This window comes from Lycorma delicatula, chromosome 6 (assembly GCF_047948215.1).
Source record: "Lycorma delicatula isolate Av1 chromosome 6, ASM4794821v1, whole genome shotgun sequence".
Classification (NCBI taxonomy): Eukaryota; Metazoa; Arthropoda; class Insecta; order Hemiptera; family Fulgoridae; genus Lycorma; species Lycorma delicatula.
The window spans coordinates 64,511,287-64,523,300 of NC_134460.1; the positions used below are offsets into that span (position 1 = coordinate 64,511,287).

The 12,014-nt window shown below is 24.6% G+C and overlaps 1 protein-coding gene across 6 annotated transcripts in view; it reads left to right on the forward strand.

Moving 5' to 3' along the window:
• PICK1 (protein interacting with PRKCA 1) overlaps positions 1–12,014 on the forward strand; it is a 78,565-nt gene that overhangs the window by 38,702 nt on the left and 27,849 nt on the right. For 2 of the 6 annotated variants that reach the window (XM_075369960.1, XM_075369959.1), the window contains one exon: positions 1,514–1,585. The exons of the other annotated variants lie outside the window; for them this stretch is intronic. In XM_075369960.1, the coding sequence (XP_075226075.1) occupies positions 1,514–1,585 (72 nt within the window). The remainder of the gene's footprint in view (positions 1–1,513; positions 1,586–12,014) is intronic. 6 annotated transcript variants of the gene reach the window in all.

Consider the following 12,014-nt stretch of genomic DNA (forward strand, 5'->3'; position numbering starts at 1 on the left):
AAAAAATGGTATCCAGAAGGAAAACAATGCAAAATAGGACTTGTCTATTTGAACTTATTTTTTCTCTATTTGCTCATTTTCGTGTCTTGAATCATTACTTGAAGTTTGGGGAATATGTCCCAGAACACTCTGTGTATACACAAGTGTACTTGTTATATACAATCTAGCTCTAGATCTATATCATTGATGATCTAGTCTAATTATAAAGGAAATAAAACCATATAAAGTTTGTTTTGTCTTACATAGGTTTATGTCATTGTTACAGTTAACTGTAGTCTGGTTATAAAAAATTAAAAAATGAGATATGATATTTGGTTCTGTAATTGTTTTACATTGCCACTATTAAACTGAATAAAAAAAAATGAGTAGGTTTATACAAAAAATGAATCGGTAGAAAAATTAAAGTAATATATTTTTGAAAGTTAGGAATAAAATAAAATTTTACACATTTAAAAATCACCTTTTTGTATCATTCTACTGATTTAAGAAAACTAATTTCTATTGATTTGAGAAAACGTTTCTGAAAACTGACCCAAGTTTCTATAATTTTTTGTTTAGATATAGTTCATTATTTTGAAATGAGAAGTAAAATACATTTCTACACTTAACTGTTTATAACATGTAAGATGTTAATTTTTTTCACCAGATAAGTTCTGCAGTCAGGAGCTTAAGTTACAAATCTTATAACTTACAAAATATTACAGCTTAGATGTAAACTGGGATTAGTTTAAAGTTGGAGTTTATTGATAGGAAGTCACATAATGGTACAAAAATAAAATAAGTTAAAATGAAAAATGGGAATTTGATCTTTTTTAAGTATAGCAATGAAGTTTAATAGAAAATCTTATATTAATATAAGAAACATGAAGCTATTCTTTTAGAACAAAGAAAAATTATTTCTCATAAAAGTCTTCTCTTTGAAATATGTTGAGTTGTATAACTTTTAATTTAATAATAATTGGAATATTGTAGAGCTTAAAGTTTGTATTATTTAACAATAAGTTGACATTGTGAGTGAAGTTATATATTAGGTGAAATTTTATAGAACTGTACAAAACATTTACAGAGAAAATTAAAAAATTTGCAAAGTTTCATTACAGGATGATTTGGAGTTTTGCTGATAACTTCAAGCATTAATAATTTTGTCTTAGGATCATTCACCTCAGTCGGATTCCAGTTGTGTAACATTTGAATAATAATATTTGATTTAAAAAATAGTTTGTTAAAAATTAATTGATTATAAATTTTTATTTAACAAATTTTTAATATATTTATGGGTTAGGCATTTTACTTTTTGCATGCAATAAAAATTTTATATCATCCTTCATAAGCATAATAACTGTTATTGGATCTCAGACTCTAGATTACCAGTTAAGTTAATAGATTAGTTTATTAAAAACTGTTATCGTTAATGCTAAAAAAAAGTGGTAATTATATTTTAATAAACTTGGATGAATAAACTTTGAATTGAGCGTGTTTATAGAGTTTTTAATTCTGGTACTTTGTTTTCTAGGGAGAGTGTTCTTATCAATGATAATGAGAGAACTAGTTTAATGAGTCACCAATTTCTTTACCAAGATTCTCTGTAAGTAATTAATGTTTTGATAAAATTACTTTCTAATTACTGCATATTTTTCTAACATTATGTAGATATTTCATTTTTTAATTCAATTTCTGTTGAAAGAAAACCTTAAATCACCATAATAATATTACATTTAAAGTTTAATGTGTTTTAAAAATTATTCGCGTATTGTTGGTAATATCCTAATGATTGAAATAGTGATGAACGAACAGCTACATTACTCTTTTCTGTTAGAGATTTATGAATCAAATATATATTGTACTTATTCTTATGTGAGGATTATTCATAAAAAAATATGATTGAGAATGAATTAATACAGGTTTGAGCAGAATAATCCAATTATTTCAAATTGGAATTTTTTTACACTGGTAATACTGCTCCTTGTAGTAGCACATTTTTTATCGGGAATAGTCAAATTCATTGTCATTATTACTTGAACACAAACACTACCACATGGTTATTTCCATCTTGGAATTTAGTTCAGAGAGAAATTAATTGTGTGTGATTTTAATGTAAATATGGGCTATAATTCTAATGGAACCTGTAATTGCAACTAAATGATAGTTTTGTTGGCAGCTCTATTAACAGGTTTTGATTAAAAACCAAAAATTCCTGTCTCACAGCCTTATTGTTACATGTATCTTTAGATTTTATTATAAATATTTATTGGGACTGAATTTCTGGGTTGACAAGATCTGCGCATACCAAGGAAATTCTCTTGTGTTAAATTCAGTCGCCCAAAGTTATCGGTGATCAATTGTCTAACATGTTGTGTCTTTGGACCTGGGGGAGTCAAAGTGTTTCCTAACTTATTCATTTCTATTTCTAAATTATTTTCTTAGTGTAGTTTCTGAAAAATAACTGTAAACTATGTAGGGCCAAAGTATTTACAGCCCTGTTAAGTCTTCTGAAAAATGAGTGTGAAATATTATTTTCTTTGTTCCAGTAAGCATTAATTCAGTATAATGTTATGATTGATAAGTTAAACTATTGTTATTTACCATTGAGTGAGCTTTATCAGCCTTAATATATTTTTAAATTAATTGTTTGATATTCTTTGTTATTATCCTGGATGGCTGGGCATTATTTCTTTGAAGATCACGACTGGGAATACTCTGAAGTACTGATAAAAACATGTCAGTCAACTTCTTCATCTTAAAAATCAATAGAATATTCAATCAAAATAATTTGTTGTGTTTTCAGCTGTGTTAGGTTACAGGATATGTTAGAATAGTTGTCATGTAAACACTTTGGAATGTTAATTGGCCAAACTGTTAGGGAATTTCACCTCCAAACCTTTTACAGTTGGGATTACTAAAAGGAGTTGGATACCAGCCACATTTTTTAAGAATACTCATATTTCAACAATGAAAGCAGTTAACCCAAAAGATTGAAAAATCAAACATGAAATATTATACAGTTAACCATTATAGTCATTATATATCTAGTATATTATGTTAATTATACATATACCAATAAAATTTCACTAATGAAGAGTAATGTCATTTTATTTTTAAACTGTCTAAAGTTTCTGCTCAACCCTATATTTCTTTTATGCTCCTCTTGTAAGATGTTAGCTGTATATTTAATGATTTGAAGAAATTTTGAATTCCATTATTAAATCATCCAGAACTAAAATAATAAAAAATTACCTTTTTTTATAGAGAGTATGTAACATTACTGAATTCATTCCTGAATTTAATACTGAAAATTTATACTAATTTAATACTAAAATTTAATACTGAGGTATTAAATGTATTAAATTTAAAAAAAAAAAATCAAAGTTTAAGCTTTCTGATGTTTTATAATTAAATAAAAATATTAAATGAATTAACCTATTTGAAGCTATGAAGATTTATGTTTAAAACCTGTCAGGGAAAAGTAAGAGAAATAATAAAAAAATGTATAAAATATCTTGAGTCCTTTGGACATGTTAAAAAATTCCTTTCAGCATGGTGGAAGGCAGAGGTAGATTTCACCTATGCTAAGTAGGGGATAAAAAAGATTTCCACAAAACTTCAAATTTACCCAATACGACAATGGTTGCATCTGAAAAAATTTTCACATGTTTAGCATACGACAAGCCCCATCTTCTTACAATTCCAGCAACATTTTGGTATTTTACCATAAGGCTTGACCATATCAAAAATTGTTTCAGACAAAAGTTTTAGGTAATGTTTAAAGGACTAATGAACACTTTAAACCAGTTTGATACTGTACCTATTAAGGTAGGTATGATTTTTTTTTGTCTTTGAAACCTCATTTTTCTTACCCCCTTGGCCAATGGTTGGTGATATCAAAAAACTTTACTTACATAAGTTTTAGCCCCTTATCCAAAGAATAGTAGGAACTTTAAACGAATTTGATATTTTATCTAATAATAAAGTTATAATGATGATTTGTTTTTTTGAAAAAGCCCCACAGATTTCTACCCTCATGGTCTGATTTTGCCCATTAATGAACTCGAGTGAGATTTTCGATTGTTATATTTTATGTATTAATTTGAAAGTGATTGATACAAAATTATGGCAGTTAATCATGTCCAGAACAAAGTGAAATATATATATATATATATATATATATAAATGTATATATAAACATTTGAACTTATGGTGGTTTTGGTGTCTGGGGGATGTGATTCACAAGTCGAATCATTGTACCTATTACAATAGATAGCTTTCTCCCATGAATTCTACCTAAAACAAATGCAGAAAATTTATGGTTTTATTCTTTTGTTCATTCATGTGAAAGTCTTGTTTTTTTATGATGAAGATAGAAGTTTCAGTGCTTTTGATTATGGGTAAAATGCAAAAAGAATTATAGAAATAATGAGAAATTGATTAAAATTCATTGTTGGGGATTAAATTTATGATTATATTATGAAAAGATATTGTAATCTTTATCTTGTTTGATTTTTGTTTTAAATTCAATGCATTAAATCTGCACATGTTGTGGTAATTATTATGAATTTTGTATGTGCGTGTGCGTGTGTGTGCGTGCATTAATTTGTAATTATGATATAATGCATGATACATTTTACATTACAAATAGAATTTTTAATAGATCTTTTTTCCTGAAGCATCTTGTGCATGGCTAATAGTTAAAAAAAAAATAGATAGTGAAATACATCTTTCCTGTTATTATCATTATAAAATTTATTGACATATTTATTATATGCATAATGTTATTGTTCTTGTAACAGTTATATTTTTAGGTAGCAAGTTGTAATTTTAATTTACTCAGTCCTGTTAATATTCTTTATTCAACTAATGTGAATATAATTCAGATCACTTTCGTTTTCCTACATATTTTTTATGTATATTTTTTCTTATATGCAGATTAACATTTGATTTTTAAGTAAGAGTGTTTTGGGTGTGAAGTAAGGTATTACTGAGTCATTCCCAATGTTAGCAATGTAGTTCAATTTTTTACTGTAACTTTCTTCCATTTATAGCACATTCTTTTACATTGTTTTATATTATTACTTGTTTGTTGCAGAAAACACTAATAGTTGTGCGTAGATTTTATGTTGTAACTGTAACATTGCAAAGAGTGTGTTGCAGATTAGTGAGAACTGCACAAAATGGCTGTTTACGCATGTATTCAGTTATCCCTGCTATAACCTAGTCACAACTATTATTTTAATTGAATTTTTTAAGTATTTTTGAAGAAATGGCCAAAATTTAGAAATTATTAAACAATTTGACAAAATATAATTTTAATAAAATAATAGAAAATTGCAAACAATTTATTTTCAAATTAGATGGAATTAGGGCCTCCAATGACTGAAATGTTTATTTTATAATTATTTATTTCTATTGCTAAAAGTACTATATAAAAATAGTACATGGAATTGAACTGTGTAGTTTTCTTTCAAAATTTATGTACTTCAAATTATTTCCTACTTTACAAATGTTATTGATTCTTGGAAAATCATAAAGTATAATTCATAAATTAAAAAATACATTATTAATTAACTTGTCGGGAAAAACTTCTTTTGTAGCCTCATATAAATATTTACTTGAGTTTTTAAAAAATGAACATGTTAAATTTTGTGGTTTGTATTCCTGTAGTAGCTTAATTTTATTTAAGTTACTGATGTAATCTACTGAAAATATTACTTCTGTAATTTTTTTACATTAAAATTATGATTCTGTACTCTAAAAGCAGAGCCAAAGTAAGACATTTACTTAAATATATACAATTGCATTTTAAAGTATATTGAAATGTAAAAAAATCAACCAGAATCTCAGACATAGTTTTGTCAGTTCATTTTTTATTTAGCAGTTTCTGTTAAAAAATTGACACTACTATTACTTTTATCCAGATTTAGAATGTTTTGATTATTAAGTTTCAGAAGACTCCTTTACAGATTTGAACAGATCCTATATTGCTTTATTATTTATGTTTAAGCTATGAGGTTTATGTCTTCTGATTTCTAGTTCTTAATTTTCTGGACAGATTTTTGCTGTTTTGTCATTAACACATACATATTTCAGAAATTAAGTACATTTGAACATGAACTAAAATGAAAATTACTTTTAAATATTTGGTTGTAAAAAATTAAAGAATTACTGTTAATTGCAAATAGCTGTAAACTATTTTTATCAGTATCAAAAATTTACTAAAGGGGTATTTGTAAACTAAGGCAATAATGTGGTTTAAAAGAAATAATTGATAAATAATGCAATTTAAAATAAATAATTGATATTTAAAGACAAAATCAGAAATGTGATTATTACTTATAATGAATTATGTAAGATATTTTTGTATGTAATTTTTTGTATTGTTTAAAAAAAGTTGCTTGCCATTCTAAATCCCTGCTCACATAGTGAAATCTCTACTTGCATATTCTAAAAAAAAAATTATAAATTTTGGTTATCATGTACCATGAAGTCTGAGTTTTATATATATATATTAACAATATTAAACAGTTCTTCAAAAACTTATTAACCATGTTTGTCTATTAGTATTTCTAATTAAAATTTTAATTACAACAGCAATTATTTTTAATAGTTTTGGCATTAAATTTTTTTATAAAATCTATGTTAAAATATTATGCATACATCACCTTTTTTTTATAATTGGCATTCCAAAATAAAGAGTATAGACTAGGCATGTAGTTTATAGAGTTTAAAAAAATTATGGGTTTTGTTTTTTAATTTAGGGAAAGTTTGCAAGTGTTATGCATATTCTTAAATATATGTTCTCATAGTTTTAATTATTTACATTATAAGTTTTTCATTTTTATTAAATGCTTAATTTATCGCTTTATTTTTATTACTTTTTGTTACAGGTATACATAGCACTATAGAACACCTCAGTCAACACTCGTAGAAAGCATTTTTTAGTTTAGTTCACCCTATAGCTTCTTTTTATTTATTTTATATTATAAAATCACATTTGCTTAGTGCACAGTTTGATGAATTATTAAAATTTTATACAATTTATTACTAGCAAATAATATTCTATTTAATTTTATTTTATAACTGATTTTTAGAATTTTTTACACATGGTAAAGAACCATGGTTGTATAAAACTGGTTTTATGTTTAATTAGTTACACTTTTTAATATTTCCAAGTTTCTAAATTATTAATTTTGTTGTTATTCAATATTATTGCATGATAAAAACATTAATATGAATACAGTTTTATAGAATAATATTTGTAAGTATGCTTTGTGTGTTTTTTTTTTAATTTTACTATTTTATATACGTAAATTTTTATAAAATCTTATCATTACAATTTATAATTCATTAGAAATAAATATTGTGGATTTTAAAATTGACTGAGTTGTTTAGTTAAAAAAACTAAATTTATATAGTTATTATTGTAAAAAATTTAAATTAAAAAAAAAATTAAGTCATAATTTGAAGGTTCCTATCAACATTGTTAACATGCTTACTTCTCATTCTCTTTGTTCAGCGTTCAATTATAACCTAGGGTCTAGCACATTTCAGGCTTTCATTCAGCTATTATCATTAAAAAATGGCCAATTTATACACTTTTAGATAATGAATTGAATTAATATTGTTCTGTGAAAGTGATTGATGTTTAAAGAAACAAATTTTACAATTGTAAAGTTTGTTTTTGAGTAATGGGATGAAGATAAAATTATATGATGAAAATATCGGGCTATTATTCTTTGAAATGAATCCAGAACCTCTGATCTAAAAGCTAGTACATTATAACCAGTCTTTAAAACAATTTTATGTAGAAGACATCCATTATTTTAACATTTTGTAATGTTACAAAACATTTTATGTTTTACATCTGGCAGTTTCAAGAGATTTTCAGTTGTATTGTGACACACAAATTTCTTGCTACATGTGAAATCTCTTCTATTAAATATTTGGGTTTGAATTCAACAATATTTAGAAATATGGATGATGTATAAACTTGATCTTTGATGATACTGTAAAAGAAAGTATATCTTAAGTTACAAGCTCAAAGAACAAAGTGGTTGGTTCTGTTCAATTGGTCTACAGAGTTGTAATTTTGTGTTGAGGTACTCCATATCCTTTATAGTGGGATCTGATATTGTTGTAATGTTTATTCTTGTTTATTTTCATCCGGATATGCTGTGAGAAACTGTTGGAGGTGTCTAGATACGTGAATTTGTTAAAGGTCGTTCTGAAACAAGAATTGTGTACTTTTTTTGCTTTGAACCCAAAACAAAATTAATCCCTAGAATGTTGAACATATTCAGTGAAAGATGTGGGTTATCATTGCCCTGTATTTTATGGTTGTACTTATTAATCTTAACTGCTAACATGAAACGTACATCACTGAAAATGATGAATTTAAAAGTCATCCTTCATCTACGTGATAAACAATAGCATGTACATTTTTACGTAAACCACTTTACTTTATCTTTTGCAAAATAAAAAGTTTATATTTTTTTAATGAAAACATTCTTATAGTCACTTATCGAATATAATTTCCTGAAATGCATCTAGTCCTATTAGAACATTGTACCTTGACTAAATTGTTTCCATGAAAGACAGCAATTTACGTAAGTAAAACTTCCTTTGAATTTGTGTAAAAAAAATATATATAGAATCATACTTTGTGTCTGTGAGTATCAGTTGATATCAGTTCCTCTAACTGATCAATGAAAATGATATGTTCTTAAAACATTAAATGTTTTGCTGTAAGTAAAACATAATACATTTATATAATCATAAAGCTCTTTCTGAAACATGCAATCAATAAGGAATTATACTTCAAATAAACTTTATCTTTTATGAAACAAGAAAAAAAAACTTATGATAATTTGCTTCTAAAACTTTGTCTTTGGTTGTAGGTAATTTAAACACTGGATGATCAATTAGATGTTAATTTGATGTTAAGATTAAAGAAGTATTGTAATTTCTTTTATCTATATTTTAAATATTATTTGTTATTTAAATTTATTTTGTTATTATATTTATTGTAATTTTTTAAATTAGGTTTATTATATCAATAAATAATGTTTTTTATTTGTGTGTTCTGTTAGTTAAATTTACCTTAGTTATTGGATTCTATTGACACAGTTTATATCTGTTTATCTCCATGACATTTATATATAATAAATTAATAAATTTATTATGCTTTTTGTAACCTTTTGATAACATGTAATTTTTTCCTTGTAATACAATTTTTTTATTCAATAAAAATAATTTTTTTGTGTTAGAATTGAAAAAATATTTGAGTACTTACTTACTTGCTATATATATTTATGTCTGTGAATTAGTAAAAATAGAAATTTCCCTGTAGATCCTGTAAACAAAACTAATTGTTTTATTTTTGTTGATTACATGAAGTTAATTTTTTTTCTATTATCCAAATTAGATTATGATAAGTAGATATAGTTTGTAATAAAAAATGTAGTTAATATTTAATATTGTAGCCCATTTTAATAGCATTAAAAATATTTAACTTAAAAATTATGTGATAAATGTAGATGTTTTACCTAATAGTGAGGTGAATTGTTTATTGAATCATTCATTGTAATGTAGTAATATAAATAAGTTTTGTTATAACTTTATGTTAACTGAAAATTTTATTTATTTTTAATTCTTTTTTAAAAATTCTGTTACTTTGAAATGATATGTAATTAATTGTATTTTCAACAGTTAATTTATTAATGAACTTATAAAATTTCTGTATTTTGGCCATTTATTATTAATTAATGTTTTGATTATTATTTAAAATTAGTATAATTGTTTTTAATTCTACTGATTTATTCATTCTACCTTCAGAACCATTTTAGCTCATGAATGAGATTTTAACTTTTATTTGATGGATTAAGTCATTTCTAATTGTATTGTTGAGAAATTTTAAGAAATGTTCTACCTCTAATTGACTATAGTTTTATTTTAAAAAATTACCATAATTAACTGTTTTATATTAGACATATTTCTTTGTGTATTAACTAAAGATTTACAAGCCTGTTATTAAAACATTTTAACTGCCAAAATCTACATTCTACAAAAATGGAGGATTGGAAAATTATTAGAAGAATATAATTAAATAACTGTTTTATTCTGATTAGTACATAATAATATATTATATAGATGTGTTACAAATAGGTAGGTTTCCTACTCTACTGATAAAATAGGAACTTTTCCAGAATTAAATGGACCAAGAGAAACCATTATAAAACATTGATCAAAGTAGCCATACAAAATAAACCATTATTAAAAAAAATGTAGTTAAGTCTGTATACTTTGAAATTATAAATAATGAAAGTGAAGCAGATATGTGAAGATACTAAATAAATCTAAAAAAAAGAAAAAAGACTATTATTTTAAATTATTTGTATATTTAAACAAAAATTAAGAAATTTTTTTAAATTAGTTTTTTACAAACTCTGAGTAAATTTCAGTCATCAAAGTAAAATCGGTTGTGTAAAGAAAATTGTTTTATTTTAAACAGATTGATGGGAAAGTTAAACGGTTTGGTAATTTGTTAAAAATATCAACAGAAAAATGCCCTACGTCATTAGCCAAAATATTGTGATATTTATAAAAACAGTTCTTATGTCAGATTATTTATTATATAAAAATATGATAAAGTAAGTATGGGCAGGTTTTACTAAAACACCCTAATATTGTTTTTATAAAAAATATTTATTTTTTTATCTTACGTTTTTGTAATAAAAAATATTACACTTTTTTGTAAGAATGCCTAAAAATATTAGAAATATCATTAAACAGAATGCTCTGGAACATTTAATTTAATTTAATTTTTCTTATTACATTTGCTAGTTTATTATTAGTAATAAGAGATAAGAATATTATTTTTTGGCAAGGTTATTAGATGCCAAACCAAATCAAATCTGAAATTACTTATAATTTTTTCTATGGATATTGTATACCATAGTATTTAATAAAATATTTTCATGATACTGCAATATTTAGCTAATACCAAAAATTACAATGTTTATTATAGATTTAGAAATATACTATAAACATTACCATAAAATACATTTTCCTTAGCAGACACTGTTATTTATCAGTTTTTAATAGATTATTTTATAGGATTTTATATATATCTTAAATATTATGTGACTAACATCATGCTGTTTTCATTTTTGTTGTCTAATAAATAAATCATTGTTGACTAAATTATTTGCCAGTTTAAGTAAATATTTTTATTTAGATTAGTACATAATTTTGCTCTATATAGATAACATTAAGAGGATGTAAATAAGGAAAAGAAACGAAATTTGCACAAACAAGTAAAATTAGGACAACAAATTTAGAAGGAACTAGTAGAAATTAATTGATCACACATGGATTTTATTTATACAGATATAGAAAATTTAGTTATTATTTTTTGACAAAGATTTATTGGTTCTGTGAAGGAAAATATTTTGATTCTATTTTATATAAATCATTGAAAGATCTTTGAAACAGTCTGGTAATTGATTAAAAATGGTATAATAAGCCTCTTTCTCTTAAACCAGAGTATTGTGCTGAGTTACTTAAAATAGTTATATTATCTAATTCGATAAATATATTGTTTCTTTTTGTGATTAGGAATATTACTATAGTAATGCAGGAAAAACCGATTACTTTGCCTTTAAATTGCATTAACCTGGTAAGTACACAGAAGGGAGATGGAAAGCGCAGAAGATTCTTTGATAAAAAATTTACTGACAAGTAGTAAATTTTTACATCTATTTTACAAATTAAGTGTCCAAGGCACATTTCTGATTTCTCCCTTAATTCTTGAAGCAGCTTATTAGATTTTTGTTTTATACATTACAATAGTTTTATTAAAGATTGGTAATTGCTACCAATTCAACCATTCTAGGAATTTTGTATTAACTTATTTTGTTACGCCAAACAAATGATGGTAAGTCCCTTTATTATTTTTTTTTATTGAAGACTTGTATTCTCACAATTATATTTGTTATGATGAATCTGTATTTTGCTCATCATTC